We start from the raw sequence: 24,957 nt of genomic DNA, 5'->3' as shown, positions 1-24,957 counted from the left end.
CATTAAACCAAAATTGTACCCTCCTTTTTGGCTTCGACGAAATGACTGACTGTCAGCGCTTCAGCCGACCCACTGAAGCTGAAATCTCATGTCTGGGGTTGAAAAGGAAATTTCACATCTATAAACATAACAATATATTATGGGCCACTTGCAGAAACATATTAAATCTAGATTTAGTGTCAAATCTCGATTTAAGAAACGTCAGTCCATATAAAATTTGACACTAAATCTAGATTTAATATGTTTCTGCAAGTGGCCCTTAGTCATAGAGTACATGACGTCACGGAATCACGAAGCCTGTAATCCCACATACATATTATAGTCCAGGCCAACGATTTTCGGATTCAAATTGTATTGAATTTGACACTAATTACTACACGTACCTACGTCCCAAACACGCTCCTAGATTTATCATAGAGGCACATTTCGTTTTAGCTTTTAGCATTAGTATCCCGTATGTACTTAACCTATAATTAAGTTCTACTTACATTCTACTAATTAAGCGAGTTGGAACCGGCTTCCTAATAATTATTTATTGAATAGTCACGCGGGTAATATGACGTAATTCACGCAATTAAGGAGGAGTGTGAGTGATAATTATAGTTATTAGAATTTGTGTAATTGCATCTTCATTGCTTTAGAATTAGACACTAATCGGTAGAGAGCCGTGAAATTTCTCTGTTTTTTTAAAATGTTATATTTGTAAATTGATGGTGGTTGTGGAAAATGTGGCATTTATAATATCTTCCATATAACAATTTATTGTGACTACACTGAGATACAAAAAGCACTAGCTAAACATCATACATAAGCACATATCAGCATACATCATACATCATACATCATAACATCATACATCATAACATCATACATAAACATCATACATCATACACATCTTTTGATTAACTCTCATACAGTTCGTCTGCTAAATGTTCTACTGAGCACCAATTTATTAGCCGCCCTAATGTCGACTCTAATATCACCATAAAAGCGCTACGCTAAAATAAACATACCATTTCACTAAAGTGAGGAAAAGTGACACAGTAATTCGCCATCAGCGCTGTAAGTGCGTCTTATTTCTGTTATAAACAGGCTGTCGTTTGCCGACAAATTTGTGACGATGCAAATAAATCTACGACGCGTTATGAATAGTCGACCCTTTTTAGAGAGAAAATTCTTACTTGACGACCTAATGGTGTAGTGGTTAAGGGCCTTGACTGCTATGCCGAAGGTACCGGGTTTGGTTCCCGGCCGGGCATGTATTGGTTTATAATGGAGATATTTGTACGCGGGTCTTGGATTTTAATCAGCTTAATATACTCAGAAGCAATGAAACGCCAATCACAGCAGAAATTATTTCATCGCACTCGAGTGTACATATTATAAAAATAAAATTGTTATGTGTAAGTACATCAAACAGTAGATAGACAGCGTTCAACCATCTTACATCAGCGGTAAAGTCCAACTTGTCCCAAGTAATCTATATAGGTACTGATCTAGACGGATGCACCGGTGACGTGAATACAGTCGGACCAATCACGTGCTGATGTTGATCTTCCTGTCACGTGTCACTTGGCTCTGATTGGCTAGTGGCTTGTCGCGTCACGTAATTTGTCTAAGCACTTGCGTTGACGAGTGTGCTACAAATTGTATGGTAGAGTGATGTCAGAAGAGTTAGTCAGTATTACAGCTGGGACAGATCTGTTAGGTTGGTTTGCACCAAACATTTAAACGAAATTACATCTATTGCTGTCTGTCATTATGGGTTTTCTGAATCCTTCCTAATCATTATGATAACAAACTGAATTATTCCTAATTGCATAAAAAGAGTTCCGTATATTTGTCATTTCTTCAAAACTAGCTTCGGCTTACTAAAACACTCTGTAGCTATGTATGTACAACATAGCTACAGAGTGTTTTAGTAAGCCGAAATGGAGTGATCCAAGGATTCTGAACCACGTTAATTATTTTTTGAAAAATTTATTTTAATAATTAATATTACTTAATTCAACAAATAATAGGCCTGCTAAACTATTAAATAGCAGTTTGATGGCGGACGACTTTTAGAATTTCGTGGAAAATGTTTTGCAGCATTCTGTATACGGTTATTTATTATGACCAGATGCCACATAGGCGATGTTAACATAAGCTTTTTCGCATGTGCGATAAATCAGCGAGGCTCGTCGTTGAGGTAATTTCGCGTAATCCCCGCTAGTTGGCGCCACTATATTTTAGTCCCATGTCACCCATAATTAAGTTTACCCCTGTGTAGGGTTGGTGAAAAAATCGGTTTTGCGCGGCAAAAACTTATACTACACATGTTGCTGTTACACACCTACGTATCTACTACGACCCGGGCCTTAAAAAATTAAGGGTTTAACCAAACTCTAGACGTATTTCAATACTAATATTATAGACAAATTTTAAATTCATTTTGTACTGACAGACGTTTGACAGGCGACTAAATTACGTTTAAAGTTTGGTTCAACCCATGGAAGTATATTACTTCCATGGTTCCACCTTATTGTTTTGTCATACTAAAAACTAATTTATCTTATGATACCGATTGCACACTTGAGATGCTTGGCAACCCTGTCTGCTTCACTTTAGACTTTACAGCGTGCAATGATCTATGTCCTTTGGGGCACATTCACATGAAAATTGCTGAAGTTCTATGAAAATAACAAATTGACAAAGAAAAGTTCAACTGGCCTTTGCTCGGCTATATGCTAGAGATGTAGTTTTATTTTCCTAGGCGAAAGTATGGCGAACAAATAGGCGATATACATACTCAAGATGAGCCAAATAAGGAGTTTCCGAAATCGACGAGAGTAAATGTAGTTTTATTTAAAAAGTAAACTTAACTGCTAGATTTGTGAGTAAAGATTCTTAGATAGATAGATAGATAGATAAGTTATTTATTTACTTAACACAACACATACACAGGTTACATAGCAAGATTTCTAAAATTAATTTTTTAGATTACATAAACACAAAACATTATTATAAGACATGCAGATAGAAAAGCAACATGTGTATTTATCATGTTAGCAAAAGGGTTCTGACTCAGCATAATACTATGAATATAATTAAATATTACTTACTTTCTTTTTATCTATTTTGCATTGGTAAAGTTATTTAAGTAAGTACTTAAAATGAAAATAGATTACTAGCACACAAAAATACACCTCATCTACCTGTGTAGGGGTGGATATAAAATCACGTTACTAGTGGGCTGACTAATTGGATATTTAAATCGATGTAAAGATTTGGGGAAAAGGCAAAGATCACGAAATTGGGTTAACAAAATTGACCTACTTCTGTTGAATGAAATAAGTTAAACGTGTTATAGGTACTTTACGTACGTATTTATGTATTTATTTCGTTAAATTTCACTGATTTTCAAGTACCTCTTTGGTATTGACTAATGAAAACAATTGTGTTAGTATTTAATAGTACCTAGTACATGCTATAGTACTCAATGGAGATGAACACTACTATCTGTTTGTATCCTTGAGTTCTAAATTTATCCTTACATCCAAAATTAATAAAATTAAACAAAAAAATGGGAGTACTTCATACCACGTTGCCAGAAAGTATGATTCAAGTGTATGCACGAAGGTTGTTAATGCCACGGCACGGGTCCCACACTGACCTAGTTGATAATTATATTTATATTTAAAACCCACGTGTACAAGGCGATGACGTCACGCGCGGCGCACCAGTAATAAACCGTGACAATCGGCTTTCCACTCCATTTGCGATATCGACAAGTATAAAGAACACTCTGAATGGAATCTCCTACAATAACGCCATTATGTAGGAAACTTTTAATAAAAAGATTTCTGTAAAATATTGACGTCTTCCAAGATTGGCGATGGAGAAAAAAAGTTTTAACCTAAACCTGTCGGAAAGTTAAAAATCTTATTAGTGATAGCTCGTTAACTTTGCGTGATCGCGGTCATTGGTGCAGGCCTTTGAATTTTTTATAAGTACGCATAGGAAATTTCAAAACAAAGTTTTTACCAAAACCTGTTAGAAGTTAAAAACAAACCATTCTTCAATAAATTTATATGAAAACAAAGTGAGTTTGCCGCGTACTTTTCAAATGTGGGGAAGTTAACTAAGAATTATGTATTTACATTCGTCATACAATAAGGCAATTTTTTCACTTTTTTTGCATTTAATACTTCAGTAGGGTTACCATCACCGAACATAAGCAATTAACAATCTATAATCAGCGTTGCTGGCCTGTCAAATCTGATATTCGATGCAAACGTTCGGTGGTGATAACCGAAGTTGAAACGAGTATCCTGAAACTTAGAACTACTTAGCCGAGTGACTGACCGAAAGATCGCCGCCGTAGAAGGGGTGTATCACGAAGGTCTCGTTGCCGATGTGGATGACCCCCGAGACCCCGTTGCACGTGTGGAAGGCTGCGGAGGCCCCCGGGTAGTCCTTCACTGTGCCGTGGTAGTAGCAGTGCTCGATCTCCTGCAGGGTAGAGGTTGAGGTTTAGACTGGTCGAGGTGTAATGGGTCGATTACACCTAATGAGTACAGTGGTGAGACAGTATCCTCAGCCGATCCTCGACCAATGAACGCCTAGCAAGTGACCGAGTGCGCGACCGAGGACACTGACTCGCCACTGTACTCGTTAGGTGTAATTGACCAATAAGGGGAGTGAGGAACGAGTAGGGATGGAATTGTGGCGGTCGGTTAGTTGCGTAATTACAGGGGTGTTAAGATTTGTTGATGATTAGAGTGATAAATAAGATTATAATTGTAGACCTAGCTAGTCGTCGCTTGCGAGTCATCTCTGACTACCCCTTTGGGGGTTAGTTAGTTATAGTCGTGAGCATAATATATACAATGCATGTATAAAAAATTATTACAATGCATGTATAAAAAAAATACATACATCGCAAAATAAATCTCGAACTTGGAATTAATTAACAAAGCATAAACTGAGAGCGGGAGGCGGAAAAAGATAAAAACCTAATTATAAGTTCGAGAGAGTATTGAATAAATCTGAAATTAACAAATGTTCAAAATTTTCCGATTCATCCCTTCCCAAAGTTTAATTGATACTCGGAAATAAATGTGAAAATAACGCGGGATCGCTTTCAACTTTCAAATTTGGAAACTCTACATTGGTTGAATTTGAAAATAAATCAGAATTGGTGTCTTATTACAAAAAAAGTAGGTATTTGCACCCAGAAACAGTGACAACGGAATTCTCTCGGCATCTAATTACGAGTATTGTCAAAATTTTACCGAGTATTGTGCAGAATTCCGTAAGGTTATCCGTAAGAGTATTCAATGTTTTAATTAATTTAAGTGTACGAACAATAATTTCGGTATGGTATTTAGTATATATTATATATTAAGATAGTATATATTAAGATTTTCTCATGTAAATGATTCTTAATTACTAAAGCTAAATAAATTAAAATAATAATAAAACAGAGTATATTTTTTTGTTTTATTTAAGCATAAGAAAAACCGCCTATCCTGCGTTTGTCGCAATAGCTAATATCCGCAACTCACTAACTTGTCCGAAAACACAAACTCCCCAAATTACTTACTTCGACGACGAAATTCAATATGCCAATACAGTTAGCTCAAACTATAGTGTCTTCTAGGTGTCAATCTTAATCAGCAGTATCTGATCACTACAAACTGCTACTTTTTTAAACCTGGATGTAAAAATAGGGGTGGTATAAGTTTAAAGTGTCTGTATGTTTGTGTATGTTATAAATTATCCAGCATTATGCGCCCGATACCGTTTGAAGGTGTGTTATTTTTTAATTATAATTTAGTTTCTTTTTTACAATATTTGAAACGCAATTCCAATACAATCCATAGTTCTTCCCACATCTATCTTATTTCATTGTATTACATAGTTATGGTCATGGCAGTGGTACGCAATAACTCAGTTGGACAATACGCAGGGAACAGCCAATGGGTATCGAGGGCAAAGTTAGCGGAAGCATTTGATTGGTGGCTGTATCTTTAATGAAATACGTGACATTGACGCCGCGGCCGGTGATGGGCGAAGTTTCGTACACACCCTGTAGTTAGAGCAGGTGGTTCGATATAATTTATATAAGTAGGTATACTTAGTATAAGGTTTAATGTTAGAAAACGGTGGTAGCGTAATTAAGTTTCACATTGTACATTATTTTTATATTAGTTGTAGCATAAAAGTTTACAATCTGCTTGTAAAAAATAATTGAAATGTTGCTGTGATTGTCCTATATACGTACCTATATCGGTTGAAAATAAATTAAAAAACCCTTAGCTTAACAGTATAACATTGACGGCTGTCAAACTCAAAATGACAGTTCAATTCATTGACGACTCCTGTCAAACTCAAAGTGACAGCCCTATTAGTTACAGCCTACTAGCTGACCCAAGATTCCCGGAATCACTAACAACACGGAGTCCTAACTCCGCTGCAACTCCGTGTCCTAACTCCGCTGGCCGGCGCAAGTTTCACGCAACTTAATGCCGCGTCACCGGACTTTCTGAGTTTCTGGTAGTCTGGACGGTACAATGAGCTGAATTATATATTATATTATACTTAGTTAAAGAGAGAAAAAAACCAAAGACTTAGCAGATTATAAGATTTTTTTTCCACCCTGTATGTCATGACCTGTTTTAAATTTGTGTTACTGAGGATTAGTTACTATTACGCAGTAACTAACGTTCAATTATAAAATATGTAGGTATTGTATACTAAGGGTTTATAAATGCTGGAGATGAATTGAACAAGAACAGCGTCATCTTTACCTGTCCTTAAAAGGTGAATCTTTTTTTCCAATCCAAAATTTACATTAATAATTTCCAATCCTTAATGATAAAAATATCCCTTACAAAGGTGTCCCTAACAACCCCTTACTTCATAATTACAGGTCCAATTTGCAAGTGTTCCAGGGGTTTCCAACCTAATATGATTGGGAGTTTCCGGAAGCCCCGTTGAGAAGCAATTTGTGTCAAAACTGACAGCGCTTGCCATTACACTTTGAAAGAGGTGGAGAAAGGAAAGTGTGAAACGAGTATTAAATTAGATGTTAAAGGTGAACTTTTGCAAAAATTATGAGGAATTGTACCTACTAAAACTATTTGCGTTTCAGACGTTTACTATAGCCAATGATTGAGCTGAAGTTTTACACGATCAAAGGGTGTGGAAGAAAAAAGGTAACTAGGTCTTTTCACAGCAGTAGGAAAACAAGTAGGCTTAAAAAAGACAAAAGGAAATCTAAATTAATTACTTAAGTATTTTATTTCGGTTGCAATACTTCGCTACTTCATGTAGTTGTAGATTATGAAACGGGTGCTAAGTCAATCCTAACTAATATTATAAATGTGAAAGTGACTGTGTCTGTCTGTCTGTCTGTCTGTTACTCTTTCACGCAAAAACTACTGAACGGATTTGAATGAAATTTGGCATACATATAGTATAGACCCTGGGAAAGAACATAGGCTACTTTTAATCCCAGAATTCCCACGGGAAAACTTTTTAAGTCGAAGCGAAGCTCGCGGGCACAGCTAGTAATGCATAAAACCGTCAGAAAAGCAATTAACGTCACAAAACTCAGGGTGTGACGTCAGAACCACCAGTCTAGAAGTGCTGATGTAGCGCGACGCAGCTTGCGTGGAATGCACATTTTAAACAGTAACATAAACTGACATCCTAAATTTAAAACAGAAAGTTTTCTTTTTAAAATTGTTGCATTTTGTGTTATGGTTATGAAATAACAGATGTACTGACAATACCTACATAAGTATATTAACTATTATTTTATGAAATTAATAACTTAGAGGTATTTAAAAGAAACGTAAGATTATTACCAAACTGGCTAACAAACCTAAAATTCGGTTTAAATTTCAGCGTAGTCTATTTGGGTGTTTCCCATTATAATTATGTTGTTTTCAAAAGCACAAATTTAACAAATTGATTTAACCACGCCCCACGTCATGACGTCACGCGCAGCTACGAAACCAAACGTCATACTGCCTTCGTTACAAACGCCAGGATTAATCGATGTCTAATCCAATGGCGTGACGCAAAAAGTGTCTGAGCCAATAGCGCGCGGGAAAAATATAAAAAAAGTAACCGCTAATAATTTTATATCTTAACAATTTTAGGCGGCGGCCCGCGGGCCATTTATCAGAGCTGAAGTGACGGGTTTAAGTGCCCCGCGTCTTAGAATACGGAGCCAGTGGTAAAAACATATATTTTTAATCTGGATTTATTCTTGGAACATAGAGGAGCAGAAAGATTTTTTGATTAAACTAAGGAAGTTCTTAAATTAATACCAGCCGTTTCTTTTTACAAGAAAGGTACATAAAACCTACAGTCCTTTCTCATCTTATTCAGTAGCAAGTAATATCAGCCAGTCATATCCGTGCACTGTCAGAGTCATGGAATTGTATTGGCTGATTGTTGTTTCCGGATCTAAAAGGCTGTCTGTCACACCGATCCTATCAGTCCGACACAATTCCTCGCAGTGAGAGGTACAGCTCCTGATTGCTCCCAAGAAAGAAATATAATACTGGCAGCAAAAATAAACACGAACAAAAAAAGAAAATTCTATCTTTCAGCTAAGCAATAATCCCCTGTCCTGCTTCTCAATGGAAATTTTAGTTAATTCCGCAACTAACAAGGTTCAAAATACAATAAGCAAGGTAACCGAGGCAAGAAATTTCATATCGTCCCATCTCGAGCTTGAAAAATGAAACGGCTACGTGTTCCAAGTACAAAATTTATTTTTCACGGTTTGTCTCTCTCCGCACAGCTATTGGACCCCGAGTTTTAAATTACCTAAGAATAATTAGATTCTTAAATGAAATTTTCACTTAGCGAATGCCAATTTTTTGCGACTCAAAAACGTACCAGTCCACGCTAAAGATACGCTATTACTTAAGTTGCGTAATTAACGCAACTTTAGCGATTACGTTCATATTGAAATCTGTTTTCGATTGTGTTCCTTATACGCCTCAAATAAAATATATTTACACAAGAATATAAATTACAAAACCCAAGAAAATATGTGTTGAACATTCAACAAAATGTAGCCCATAAAAGGTAGTAGTCATTATCGACCTTAAAGGGCCAAATAGCGGGGACAACTGGTACAGAAAAGTACAGAGTAATCATGAGGACAGATAGAGCGGTGGTAGCTCAGTCGGGTAAGCGCCCGCTTCTCAATCAAGAGATGCGGGTTCGAATCCCGGCGCTGACATGTACCAATGAGTTCTTTTAACTTAAGTACAATGTATTACATCGCTCTTACGGTGAAGGAAAACATCGTGAGGAAACCTGCATATCTAGATTTAGCACGTCTAGATATGTGAACCCACCAACCCGCAGTGGACCAGCGTGGTGGGAAATGGTCCAAGCTTAGGAAGGCAGTTTAGACCTTGGGGATATGCACAAAGGTTCCACTCGAGAGAGCCAGGTGCAGGCACTTACACCCCCACAGAGAATAGAATAGAATAGAATAGAGGACAGATCAAGGGGAGACAAGTTACACCCTCCTAGGACACTCGGTGTGGTTTACACTAAAATCGTTTAGTCTGCGACATGACAGATCGTCGTACGCGGACACCGAAATATAGTCATTAATTAAAAACGTGCAAGGTGTGTTTTGCAACGTAGCTAACAGATTCTGTGTAACGTTAATTAATGGGGATGTCTCACAGTTGCTTTTAGTAGAAATTTCCTTGGCGTTCGAGGATATTTATGTAGTTTGTTATCATTAAAATAAAATACACAGTGTAAAATAATAAAATGTACTTATAACATACGATAATATATATTTTTTCAATTCGCACGTAGGTAATGCATTGGTACAGTTTTTTTTATTGAGTCATTAAAAATCATTCCAATATCGTATCGTAATTAATACGTATTATATATAAATAATGAAACCAAATTATACCTATCTCCCCTCACGTACCAGGGTGTTATCAAGTTTAGAAGTTATCAGAATTTGGGCGGAGTTTGGAATTGATTTCGGCAGCAGGCTAGGCGCTTATCGGTGAAAATTGAGTTATTCTGAATTACGTTTTTTGTCATACTTGCGTGAGTTACACCGTCGGCGTTTGCGATGCAAATTATTGAAACATGTGTTGAAGAATAAATTTGGAGAGACCGTAAAAAAAGGTATTTGTATTTTATTTACAATATTTTATCATGCGTTATTGAACTCCGCAATTTGGGAATGAACCGCTGTCCTTTTATTTGTACTCTTATAACCAGCGTTTTAAATTACTCGTATTTCAGAGCAATGCTGCATTTGACCACGGCCATTTTATTATGAGCAGGTCGGCTCTGTGAAAATATATAAGTAAAAATTAATAAACTCTACTCCTTTCCTGAAATAACTATCAGGTACTTATAATGTAAATTCTTTTTGGTCCGTATATACCTATAATCTGTGTATTGATCACACAACATAAACACAACTCATAAAAAAGTATACTAGCAAGGGTAATGAATTATTATTCTGTTTTCTATCCCTTTACAAAATAGAAACCTAATATAAGGTATATGTATATAAGCGTAAAAGAACGACATAACTGTCTCGCAGTTCTAATTTACAAAAGACTCCTATTTGAACATGCGAGCCTGGTAGCGCGCCGTTTAATTTCGCTGACAGAGTTTTCCTGTAATGAGCAAGTAAAGGCTCGTCAAAAGAACATGCTCTACATAAACGGATAAAAACGGCTTCAAATTAGTTCATTAAAAAGCTAAACGAAAGTTTCTGTCTGTCATTATTAGATTACTAATGTAAGCCTATTAGGAGAGCTGTCACAGAATAATTCGCTTTCAAATTTACTTAGCACTTCTGAATCAGTTCGAGTGGAGTAGGACATTACAAAGTTTTAAGCCGTTACGTGCAACAGTCACGAACTCTAAACAGCCAGCGAGCGGTTACAAAAACGGATTCCGAACGTCTGGCACGACTCGGAACGCCGTGTCAAGTGCAGTTACAGCATATTTGCGAGCTCCACACCACCTCGATACAGTTTTACGACATTCAAACGAGCCTCCAATCGCTTTTGTCTCGCCAGTTTGCATACAGAAAGAGCGAGATATACGATTTTCTGGACCGTTTCGTCCGCCCTTGTAGCTGCCAGTGCGAAATGTTAATCCTTTTCCTTGTTATCGGAAATTCAATGTGATAAACTGACTTTTATGTTGTATTACGTTCGGAAATGTCATACCTTTTCCTTTTTTGCCTATCGCTTTGTTGAAACGAGATTGTTTCTGTTTGAGACGGTTCCCTGATGGCTCCATTGTACGAGGGAGATTAAAACATTTTCAAACACAACAAAGCTATTTCCGGTCTCACTGAGCACATTCATTTATCAATATTTTAAATCGCAATTTCCTTATTTCCAAATAAGAAAGATAACAGAAACGACCTAATGAAATATTTGGTGTATTTTGAAGAGTCCAGCCGATTAACCTACTGCTCTACATCGACAAACCTTGTGATATCGGCAGCTGTTCAAATTTTATTAGTGACCTTTCTAAAAGCAGTCTCTGTAACCAATCTTGAATATGTAGAGTTCATTGATCTGTTTTTAGAATGATCACTAAATAAACTCCACCCTATCGCAATTTGAAAAGCACAAGAGTAATTACGGCTTAAATATAAAATGTTTTCATAGTAAAGGGATCTGGTTGGATGTAAAACGGCATTAAGTGAATAAGGAAATCTTGGAAGTGCCGGAATTGCGGAGTTAAAGGAGTTTGGGGTTTCACGAACCGAATAATGCCAAGTGTTGTTATCAAAAAAGATTACGCGAAAAATAAGATGTTTATGGCACTTTTAGCATATTTTTTTGCGTAGTTTAACATTTCTTAATGAAGACAAAGTTAAAGTAGGTACCTACAAACGGGAGGCTACCGATACGATGTTGCAAAAACAAATGAGTCTAACCAAAGATTAGTGATCCTCCGCAGACGCGACACAGCTACAGAGCGGCATTGATACCGAGATCAATTCTGCCCGTGCGACTGCCTGTATTTACCCGCCGCTGAGCAACTTTAATTAAACCGGGCCCTGCCTTGAGTGTTGTTTAATTGCTTCCTCTGAACCGCAAGCTGTCGCTTCTGCGATGTTTAATCTTTTTTTCTTCTCTGTCTGTCTGACTGACATCTTCATCTTGCTTCTCGTAAAGAAGCAGATTGTTGTTTGGTTACGTCATCGTTAAAATTTAGGTAATTTTAAAATTGCTATTGTTAAATTTGATAATTTGGCATTTTGTTTTTGATCATAAATATTCTTCCACTTAAAGGATGTTCTGACAGCTTGTTCCGCATTTTTGCACCTATGTGTTAGTATATACTTATTTTATTATTTTGTTTTATTTTATTATTGTTAAGGAAACATACAGAGCAGATGGATGCATTAAAGTTAAATACATAAGTAGTACTTTTTCCAATAAAGTTTCCATTAATATTTAAAGGCATTTTAGTTTTAAAAATCCACAATACACATTAAAAACTTAACACACACAAAAAACATGGTTACACAGAGCATTTATACTACAAAATTAAGAAAAAAATTACAAAGGTCACAGAGACTATGCAAAATTTAAAATACTTAGGTACATTTTTTAACGTCCGCTTTTTTTTTCTACAAACATATAATATTCTATCTTTTTATCTACCTAATACAAAATTATCTGATGTGTTTCAATTCTAGTAAGAATTACACAATAAACTTCATGCCTCATTCAACATTTCCGTTCGACTTTTAATGCGTGCGGGTGAGAATCGCTCCCCTGTTTGTTATTCCATCTGCGAGCCTAATAGCCCCCCGCCCTCCGACCCCCCTCGCTTCCCCTGCGGAAGTACCGATAAACAAAAAAAGCTGATTGATTACTTATACTTTTTATTGTTGAAAAAGTCTTAAGGCGCCGTTGTTTAGCTTTGATCGAGATTTTAATGTGGATTGGCGTGAGGCGGATATCATATTTTTTGGTTCCGGTAACGCCCTGTTTCTTTGTACAGGGTGTTGAATTTTTCTAAAGTATACCATACATCATAATCAGTGAGTATTTTTTTGAAAAATTTGTTGTCATTAGTTTTGTTTTTTACGATAGTATATACAAACACAGAGTTGCGTCTTAAAACAAAAAATATATAAAGAAATCAAATACCATCAAAAACAAAAACACATCCTCAACAAATAAAAAATCATAGGACAGCAACAAATACTAATAAAAAGTAAGCATAAAAACAAACAGCGTTCCTTTTCATTTTTGTTTTTACTGAAAACATACTATCATACAACTGAATTTCATATCACTGAAACTGGAATCCTTCAGCTGATATTTTCATCGCTGAGGCCGTACTCTACGCTCGTACAAAGCCCCCCTTTGAAGAATGCCGCGGTCGGACAAATCCTCCATATCCGTTTCCTTTCATAACAGACGAACTGTTGGAAATAAATATATGATAAGTTTGTATAACCTGAACCAAATTTTGGTATAAGGTATTGAATTTTAATATGGTACCTCTGATTTATCATTGATACGATCAGATATCGGTTTCCGAAGCAGTTGCTACGACGACGTAGCGCGATGCTACGACGACTTAGCGCGATGCTACGACGCCGTAGCGCAATGCTACGACGACGTAGCGCGATGCTACAACGCCGTAGTTTGATGCTACAACGCCGTAGCGCGATGCTACGACGCCGTAGCGCGAAGCTACGACGCCGTAGCGCGATGCTACGACGACGTAGCACGATGCTACGACGACGTAGCACGATGCTACGACAGCGCGTAGCGCGTTGATAGAGACAGAGAAACATTTGCTTTTATTTTGCTGGTATATTTATTGCTACGACTCTATAAGTAAATATTATATACTTTTTTGTGGGCAAGTGCACTGTTTATAGCATATTATAGATTATCTATCAGTGGAAACTTGTAAAAGGCCTTATACTGCTCATTCTATTGTTATACCTTTAAATTGTGCTGTAAGTTTTCCTAACATAAAATAAATCAATAAATATTTATCAAAAAAGGTATTTCGTTTATTGCAGTCTATTTTTGTCCTAAAAGGCACAAATTAATAAATAAATTAATAACTAACACACAAATAAATTTCTTAAATTCTGAATTACGTTTATTTTTAAAAAAACTATGTTTTATCTTAAAAGTGTAAAAACATACAAGAGGCAGTAAATAATTATGTATTGAAACAGGGTCTAAAAAATCTATATAGAAACAGCTTATGTCTAGAAGACCGAATTTCAATTTCAAACATTTACGTGAAAGGCATCGTGCGATCCACCAATCACAGCGCTCGAATCACGTCCCTCACCTCCCAGAGAAGCGCCAATAAAAGCGAACGCCACAAACAGCTGAATTCCAAATTCAAATCCTAGTTTTCGACGGTTGACAATCGAGGAGCGTCGCGGGGATTCTGCGAATGCATTTGTTTTTTTTCCTTTTTTGAATTTCGAATTGAGTTTTCAATAGTTGCGCGGGCTGCCAGTTACTGTTGTGTTTAGTAAAATATTTATGTTTTAATTGTGTATTTTAAATAATGATGGTTTGTTTAGATAAAGAATGGTGCATTTAGTTCTGCGCGAAGTTTATAACGGCTGATTAGATAGTAAAAAATGAAGATCGTAAAAAGAAACCGTTTAAAGTAGCACATAAAAAACAGGAGCGATCAGAGCGGGCGTGAGTATACGCAAGTTTTAATGGCTTAAGCAAAGGAACAACAATTCTTATTCCAGAACTATTAATCTTCAAGTTGCTACTAGGTTCTACTGAGGTTCTACTGCAGCGATTAAAACTTTACGAATAAATCGCTAAGAAAAGTGGGAAGATGCAAATTGTGAAAAAATATATGGAGTATTTTAAACGAGTAGGTAACTTTACAGTGTTATGTGATTATCTTATCATGTTACATAAACATGGTTTTATCTCAGTGTTAGTTTGGGAGTTATTTGAGTATAAATAGCTATCGTTGGTTTCGACTGAGTGTACTGAAGAAAATATATTTATTTTATTTATTTATAAAACAGTACATTTGAAGCGTCCGTTGTCGAGCGGGCCTCAGTGATCGTAACTGATCGTTGAGGTTAAGCAACAACTGACACGGTCAGCCATTGGATGGGTGACCAATTTCAAGTGGTGCTTTTCTGGACGCTTCCGTGCTTAGGACGGCACGTTAAGCCGTGGGTCCCGGTTGCTGTTTCGGCAGCAGTCGTTAAGCCTAGTCAGAGGCCTTCGGGCGGCTTGAAAACATCAGACAGTCGGGTTGCCCACTTACCCGACAACTCTCTCAGCACAAGCTTGCTTGTGTTGGGAGTCTACCAACCCGCACTAGGCTAGCGTGGTGGACTAGGCCTAAACCCTTCCTTCATTGGAAGGAGACCCGTGCCCCAGCAGTGGGGACGTAATGGGTCGTGATGACAGTACATTTATTTATTAGCTATATAAAAATGCCATTAAACCAGATAGGCTTTCTTTCTTGACACTTGGATTAAAGAGTTTTAGGTTGCGTTTATAAATTTTTAAATAACGCAATTACCTAAATATGTATTTTCTCTAAATTCTAATATAAGTTATTAAAAAAACTCCACACCCGAGCAATGAAAAAGTTCTAGTGACATAATAATATGTAACGTCAATGGCTGGTGGAACTTTTTCATTGCTAGTGAGGTAGGTAGTATATCAACGGAATCAAACACATAAAAATTTTGAGAATAGAGGGGATGCTGCTGAAAAAAAAAAATGACGATCGGGGTCACTCACCTGCCGCACTTGACTCTCGGCCCCGTTGGCGAGGAAGTGCGTCTGGCGCAGGTTGGGCGCCAAAAGTTGCCTGTAAACAAAGGAATACCGTCAGCACAAGCGTATAGGACAAAAAAAGAAAAAAAAATAGTTTTTTCATAAAAGTGGGAACATTAACAGAATGCCAATAAGCTTGGCCTTTAGGCATAGGTCTACCTTTATACCTGCACCGGATAAAGTAAGAACATGTAAGTTGAAGGTGTGAGTGTTTTGTTTAAAAAGATAAAATTGTCCCGGTGTACATAAAATTGTCGCCGTAAGAGTTTATCTCTTCTTTCTACTTTAGGTACTTACTAGTTTGAATAAAGAAATGGCTTTCAGGCAATAAAAAGCTTTAATCACAATTAATCCAAGGCTTGTTGTCATCGTCAAATAAGGCACAATTTAATCAAAACCAGGGAACAGGAAAAAAAGTTCTAAAACACATCCTTTTTCCTTTCCCCTCTCCCGGTTGGCCTCAAGTCTTACATCAAAGACCCGTCAACTTAGATAAAAAATATACGAGTAAGATGGAGTGTCAGTGCAAAAGAAACGTCACGACAAATATAAGACCCCACTTCTACCACTTTATTCATTGATACAATGGTTGTCATTAGGTTGCACAATGGTTTGACAGTAAACAAAATACGGTCAGTTTTTTGCTTTGTTTTTGTATGTGACACACCATTTTGTACGTATTATATTGTTAATCTAAGCCCGCCAAGAATCAGTTTCATGATGACTGAATTTGTGACCGCTACTTGTTTATTATGGGTTTTGTTTTAATTTTAACTGGTTTTACCTAAATGTGACTGACTTTTTATTTTATTTTATGTAAGAGTTCTGAATGTTGAATTGGATAAAGGATTCTTCTATGCATAGGGTGGTAGAAAATTAGTGGTATGTACATATTGTAATGGGTGACATATTTTGTTCAGAATTATATGTCCCATGCCGCTTCCTGTACACATTTTGCAAGAATACAGACATATTTTAAATTACTACCTCCAAGAATTACAAAACTGTTTTTGTTCCGAAAACACAGAACGTGCAAAATATCCAGCAAAATGGCGAAACACCGACGAAAGGCGAAATAAAGGTGAAGACTCGCCTGAGGACACTTCAAGCACTTTTCCTGTACTGGAATAATTTACGGCAGCCGGCTAAGGGCCACAACAGTTTATCACTTTTAATGGTAACGTCTCAACATCTGATTTAAATAAGGCACTGAATCTACCGCAGTTCTCCGCTGTAGCTTAAAATATTACACTGACCCTGTTCTTAGATTGTGAAAATTCTTTGTCCCTATTTAAATTTGTACAGGTGACTGTATAAATTCAAAGTAATTTCAGACTCCCGCGAGCCTGATAGGGTCTGGCTCGATAATGTCAAGGTTGCGTTTAAAAGATCCTTAATCTCCATTATTGGGGTAGCTCAGCGCTAAACCTGTCACTTAAAACGGAAAACTTTGTACTTTTCGAATATTAACTGGGCCGTTTTACAAAAGACGCCCCGTTCACCACCTGACCAGAATAACGATTTCAAAACGAAACCCTATCCAAGTTTCCGAAAGCAATCAGAAGTCCAAGTTTCCAGCCGTGTTTTGCACACCTTTGAGCACAAATTCAAACTTGTGGTGCTAAACCCACTGACCCCTGCAGCTTGAACCCGCGCCGCTGAGTGATATTGCATCATCGCACTCTGCGCTGCGGCGAGAATGGCCATCGACAGTCTTTTGTTCTTGAGTGTCCGCAGCGTCTCTCAATCGATAAAAGATATTGCAGTCTCTTAAAGCTCGTTTCAAACGCCTATCTCAACGGCGCCATCCCAGCTCTCTATAATAATAAAACTGAATGGGTTTTTGGTTGTATAAAGTTGGCTAACTTTTGCGCGAGTCATATAATTACAGTTAATATTTTACAACGTTGAGTGAGACCTTTTCAAAGTTATATTCGATAAAGGAACGAATAACTGTTTTGTGAACTTGACTTTGTAATTATATTAAGGCAGCAAAATAATGGTGCTTGTCATTTTATGAAATCAACTAGTGCTGCTTTACATTGATGTTAATAAAAAAAGGTACATTTTATTTATCTGAGACTTTCGTGGGCCAAAACTGTGGACTCTGGTGTGATCGGCGCCACGGGCCTTCACGAAGTACCTCCTTGTTTACGATTCAAGTTTAGTAATAACTGGAATTAGTTCACGGTTACAGGCGTCCCGGGAAAATTCCCACTTCCTCACTGATTTATTACACGAACCTCAACCGGAGACATCGCAATGTATTAGCCACGATTCGGGGTCGTAAAATAGAGTTCTAAGAGGTAACGTCACATGTGTAGGGGCAACGTTCTATAATATAATTTTTCGAGGCACTAAGCATGTTCCTTGATTCCTTTCATACATATGTACCTATTTGTTCGTATAAAAACCTAATGGCACGTTTGTGACTCACATTAAAAAAACTTATAAATAGATTTGTATTTCGTACGTATAATACTCCCAGTCTCCAGCGAATGAACCTTGCCTCCTACTGAGAAACATACGACGCTAAATGTTCGCTCGGCTACACGTAATTATAATCACGCATCTACGTACACGAATGCATATTAATTCTCGGCCGGGTTCTGCCTAATATGATAATCAGAGCATTACCAAGTCTGATGCATACCTTTTAACGAGAGTAGGAGAGTCTCTGAAGTGAGGAATTGTTCAGGTCCTTCCTTATTGAATAGTCAATGTGAAATATGCATATCTATTCATAATATAATAAACGCCAAGGTGTGTTTTTTTTTGTTTCTAACAGGTTAGCACTACCATAACAATGCATTAAATAATAAAGTACAAAAAGCACTATTGAAACATCCGGCTACCTACTTTACATATCCGGGTTATACTTAGTAGTTTTTGCTAAAGGCTAAGAACTCAACCCTTACTTTTGCGGTCACATGAGTCCCGCCCGCCTCTACTGCCTCATAACTCTCCCAGAGGCTTTCTTGCATCGATCACCGATCATTTTATTTATTTATGGAGCCGAGAACATATTTCTTTGGCTTGTTGATACTTTTAAGATGAGGTCGGAATACTCTGTAGGGAGGGTTAAGATTTATGTACGGCGTTTCCAGGAATATAACCAAAGTATTTTTTTTACTAAACCTTATTTATTTCGCAAGAGTAATAGCACCTATAGACACAAATTATTATTCAGCATTTAAAAATGTCAGTTTTTTTACTATATTGTAGAAATATATTTATTTTGCTGTGTATACTCCAAAATACATAGTGGGGTAAATACCTATTTCTTAGTAAGCAGCCTGTTGAACGTTCATGGCTGCCAACCTAATAATAACTAAACCCCACGTAGCTATTTTGCTGTTACATCGAGATTTCCCGAATACGTATCAAACGCTGCGGTTTCTATTATATTATAGATACCGGGAAATATTATGCATCAATCACTAACTAAATTGATAAAAGCTTCGTAATAAGCTTAATAGTATTAATGTGAAATGTAAATTCTCCGAAATCGAGCTCAACCAATCAGAATTCAAATATTTGTGACGTGTGACGCCGCCAGCCAATGAGGGGTAAGCATGGAGGCCCTGTGACGTCATATCGAACATAGTTTACTAACAGAGCTGCGATTTGTATGTTGGTACATAAATTGCGTAGGTACAATCTTTTATTTTATTTTGGTGTGTTATTATTTATTTAGTTTTGTGATAATAATACCGACTTTAAATGATTTACCTTAAATTTTCAAGATTATAAATTTTAATATCATAATAAAATAAATTAGTCAGGGATATACTTAAAATATAGACAGTACCTATTATAAAATCCTAATATTTGAGCCATTAAGAGTTATAGAAAGGAATTAAAATGGCTGTATTTAATTTTAAATTAGATTAAAAGTTTTTGATTGTATGCGTTACAAACACACAAACCGCTGTGACAAGGCCAGAAAGAAAATTACACGAATCTTCCTTAAATATTATATCAATCCCTATAGCAATAGCTTTCCAAAATACATTTTACATAAGGTGAGTCGGGGCAAGCGCGCCATAGTTTTTTCATAGATGAATTCAACTCAATATATCTTCTCTATTTACTGACCTAAACATGTAAATTTATAAAATTTACAATCTTTGGTTATTTGAGATAATAATGTTACGTTGATTAAGTGAATATACTGATAAATTTAGGATATAATGCTAGTTTTTTAAAAACATGGAGATAGGCGCACTTGCCTCTGAAAATGGGGCAAGTGCGCCTACACAAAATAAACCGCCAAAAGTAATGCTTAGCAGAAAAACACCAAATTTACTTGAAAGAACGTCAACAAAAAAACACAATACTTTTGGGTTATTTTTGAAAATGGCAATACAAAATAAGTTACGGCCATCAAATGAAATTCGGGGCAAGTGCGCCATATCTTTCGAGTCAGGGGTTCTCAACAATCATAGGTGGGTAGCTTTTTGAATTTTGATAAAAACTTTAATGTATGTGTAGATGAAATTTTATACTGGCATAAATTATGACAAATCACAGTAATAGGAAAAAAAAACTTTAATTTCAGGCTATAATTATATTTATTAGCATAAAAACAAAACGTACAAAATTTTCATAAACAAATTTAACAAAACTTAAACATTTTTTCTTATTACCTAGTACTTAATAGATATTCAGTCGAATAGCAGTCTTCGCTTACTTAATTCAAATTATATATGTTTTAGAAAAGACAATATAAACACCTGTAATCAGTATTGTAACCCGTAATCAGTATTGTAACTCGTATTGTATTAATCATATATTGTACTAATTATTGTATTTTAATCAACAGGCATAAAATGGTATGAATTACTGTATATTTAACATACCAAAATTTACTTAAAACAAAACGTACAAAATTTTCACACACAAATTTAAAAAACTTTAATTTCAGGCTATAATTATATTTATTAGCATAAAAACAAAACGTACAAAATTTTCATAAACAAATTTAACAAAACTTAAACATTTTTTCTTATTACCTAGAACTTAATAGTTATATTCAGTCGAATAGCAGTCTTCGCTTACTTAATTCAAATTATATAGGTTTTAGAAAAGACAAAATAAACACCTGTAATCAGTATTCTAACCCGTAATCAGTATTGTAACCCGTATTGTATTAATTATTGTATTTTAATCAACAGGCATAAAATGGTATGAATTACTGTATATTTAACAAACCAAAATTTACTTAAAACAAAACGTACAAAATTTTCACAAACAAATTTAACAAAACTTAAACATTTTTTCTTAGTACCTAGAACTTAATAGTTAGTCAGTCGAATATCAGTCTTCGTTTACTTAATTCAAAATATACCTATATGTTTTAAAAAAGACCAAATAAACACCCGTAATCAGCATTGTAACCCGTATTGTATTAATCATGTATTGTACTAATTGTGTAAATAAAAAAAGATATCAAAGGCAATTTTGGAAATAATCGGCCACCTTATGGTTGGTAACCCCTGCCTTGGGGCAAATGCGCCATATAAAAATGGCTGGTCCTAGTACTCAGGCGCACTTACCCCTCTCGAAAATTTTTAGGTTAAGATTTATAATTGGCTAGAAAATTATTAATTTCGCTACTAAAAAGAAAAATACAAGTAAGGATTTAAAGGAAATCTTTTAAATTATACACTCACCTTATTAGTTTCCCCAAACACTGATGATTTTCTGAGATTTTAATGGATTTGTAACACGTGCTCATCTCGTAATTGATGTTAAAATGACACTAAAAATAGAATGTCCATTATCTCAAATTAGAGCAAGCAGAGCCATCTGTGATTTAAACCCGGAACTTCATTTGATTTGTTCCATGGATGTAAGATGTCGTTAAGAGTCCCACATCAGTAGTTTTTGAGATAATAGGGGGGGGCGCTCTTACCCCGTAGGCGCGCTTGCCCCGACTCACCTTAACACCAGAGACAAGGCAAACACTGCACCATTACGGGCGCGCCAACTCAAACACGGCTGGTATCAAACTTCGCATTTATTGACACATCACTATCAGGTTTCCGAACGTTGATCTTTGTAGAATGTTACTCAGAATAATAATTTGGGACATTTATGTTAAATTTTAAGAAAAAAGTAAACAGCGGTATATAAGATGTCCTTCTATCGTAATTATAAAGTTGAAAAACGATACACGATACTATAATGTTACAACATATTTAATATTTTTTATATTGAAACTTTTGGCGTTATTTTATGAAATAACGTTTTACGCTCTCCTATCTTTTATTTATATAACTTGACCAGAGATAACTTGTTTAAGAACTTGACTCATTGTATGTTTATTACATGTTTTAGACGTATTTCTACGATCATAGCTACGTATACAATGCAAGAAGATAAACAAAATAAGGTTTAAACATACCCGAGTCCGCGTTGTTCATCATACATATAATGCCAGTAGTTTAGACCACCTATCGCTCGCTTGTTTTGACAACGATTTTCGGATTCAAATTGTATTGAATTTGACACTAATTATTTCGAAAATGTTACTTCATTTCGTGATAAGGCCCCAGCACGCAAAAAATGAACCACTGTAGATAATGATATTCAATATAAATCGCGCATGCCTTTAAACTTATTAGGGCAATGAAGCGTAGATATTAACGTAGCGAGATAAGCGCTTAATTTAGCGTCCAAATTGTACTCATTCGGCAGTGAAGCAGCTACGTTTAGCGCAATTAAGCAAACAGAATATTTTGAAGAAACAAAATTAACTACATTATAGATTAGATGTGTACCCGTAAGGCGGGTTTTTTTTATCCGTAGTCAACTTTCCCTTTTAGTCAAGTGTCAAGCATGCATACAAATTTTGTTGGTTTTTAACTAATGGTTGCCAATTTTGCTTAATGGTAACGTTAGCTACGGATCAAAAAACTGGCCCTAAGTGCATTACACTCAATCAAAAATGTATTTATAAGGCTCGCGGCCTTTCACGTACAAATAAATGTATAGCAAAAAGCGGGTGGCTCGCTTGCTTGTGAGCCACCCTTAGGAGTGAGCATATTATTATGTATGTCTGTCTGTCTGTATGTACACTTGTGCAAAATTAATAGTGCACATGCAGATCTTCACACCCGAATCATTAAATCGTAAAAGCCTTAAAAAAACACTTGCATTTTGCACCTTGTTCGAAAGAAATAGGAGTCAATATCATGTGCCACATAATCGAAAACAACCGATCTGTCAAAGATTTCTATGCGCATAATCAATTTTGGAGCACTGTATGTATGTACAAATAACCACCCTGCATAATATACCAGCACTATATTATTATAGGTAGTTAAATACACAGGCGACCACCTTATTTCCGGGCGGTGTATATCATTATTGACATAACCGCGAACGAAATTTAAATATAAATCCAGATAAATATTATTTTGGTTAGCAATCGATGTTAGTGAAGTAGGTACTGTTATATGATTTTAAACTTTCATAATTTTTATGCTCTACAATTTCGCTACTACGATGAATATCCCTTCTTGATAAAGTAGGTACTTCTTTGGCTAACCTTACGAGTGATTATATTATCATAAAACACAGCCGACACCGCCAGCTAGCTAGCGAGCGAGATATTAATATAGAGGTATTCCGTAAACTTTACATTAAATATATTCCTTAAAATTAACAAAAACCTAGAGGCTAAAATACATCCTCACTCAACAGAGCTACTTTAAGATACACAAAAAGGCAACACATACAGGCAACCTCGCGACGTAACAGACAGGTGTACCTCAGGGCGGAATCTCGGGCCCGGCTGTCGGCCGCGTGATGGATGTTGCCTCAGACTGCCACTAGAGTGCGCTGTACTACACAACTGGGTATTTTTTGTAGAGTTTAAGTTATTTCGATACACCACACGTGCAGGCAATGTAGGAATGTTTGTTTATGTTTCATTCTGTCGGTATATGTGAATTTTAGTCATTGTGTCTCAAAAGCATGGTCTTCAACCGATTTTTATGCTATTTTTGGTGTCTTAATACCTACATATAACATTTAATAAATATATGTCTGTTCCCCCCTCTAATATTTACAAGTCAAGCTATCTGAGCCGAGAAATTCGCTGTATACCAGGAGAGCATGACAAATAAGGTGGTGTTGCGAATTCGTGCGCCTCATGTGTACCGCTCGGAAGCGAGTTTGATGAATAAAGTATGCCGGTTTCCTGCGCACAAGTGTACGGACGTCAAATTGAATGCTACTTGCTAGCTGCAACTGCAACCCTAGTAGATTCTGCTATCGGGATTTCGCTTAAACAACTACCTAGGTATATATATATATTTTTTCTAAAGTCTGCATATTGATTTACGGACTTTGAAAATAAAATCATAATAATTTAACCTGCACTTTAATTAACATTTTATTTATACGAGTAGGCACGTATTTTTCTTTATTCAGATTTAAGAGTCAGTGCAGATTTAAAGAACTTCCAGATAGCTAACACAGAAAAGCTTTCTGTTGTAACAAGCGTGACACGGTGAGCCCTGTAAATTAATTTTAGACACATATTTTTAATTTAAGAATGATTATCATGCTTTATATTTATATTTTCTATTTATTTGAGCTTTATAATGCTCACAAGGACAATCCCAAATAATGTATAAAATCAGTAGAGTAGCAATAACATTCGTTTTTACAGTATTTTTTATTAATTCACGAATCATTATCATTTCTGTAATTTCATGAAAAGAAATACTTAAGATGCGACGTTTAACAAAATGTATTCAAAACTATTTAATCTTTTATCTTTGTTTTGGTCCCTTTGATACGCAGTTTATGTTAAGTTCACACGCAATATGTAAATGTAATTTTACAGCGTTGTTCACACATTAGCACGGCCGGAAGTGTTAATTTGAGATTATATTTATTTCTGGTAGTTAAGGTTATGTATTTATTAACACTAATCTTTAAACTAGCTCACAACATGACATACTCAGCAATAAAACATAGAACTATGTTTTTGTAGTAACTCAGTAATCATACTTCGTACGTTTTCACGGATCCGTAGCCACAAATGTAAGCTTTATTAGGTGTGTGACATACAGACGGACAGACAGAAACGACAAACCTCATAGAG

At 36.0% G+C, this 24,957-nt stretch overlaps 1 protein-coding gene across 13 annotated transcripts in view; it reads right to left on the bottom strand.

Moving 5' to 3' along the window:
• The window catches only part of LOC105382920 (disintegrin and metalloproteinase domain-containing protein 11), a 388,227-nt gene that overhangs the window by 77,783 nt on the left and 285,487 nt on the right, over positions 1-24,957 (bottom strand). For all 13 annotated transcript variants that reach the window (XM_048623425.1, XM_048623415.1, XM_048623418.1 and 10 more), the window contains 2 exons: positions 15,801-15,870; positions 4,348-4,494 (listed from right to left, as the gene is read on the bottom strand). In XM_048623425.1, coding sequence (XP_048479382.1) covers positions 4,348-4,494; positions 15,801-15,870 — 217 coding nt within the window. The remainder of the gene's footprint in view (positions 1-4,347; positions 4,495-15,800; positions 15,871-24,957) is intronic.

The sequence above is a fragment of the Plutella xylostella genome, chromosome 10 (genome assembly GCF_932276165.1).
Source record: "Plutella xylostella chromosome 10, ilPluXylo3.1, whole genome shotgun sequence".
NCBI classification, from domain to species: Eukaryota; Metazoa; Arthropoda; class Insecta; order Lepidoptera; family Plutellidae; genus Plutella; species Plutella xylostella.
Note: the sequence above shows the minus strand (reverse complement) of the source record. Positions and strands in the feature narration are given on the sequence as shown.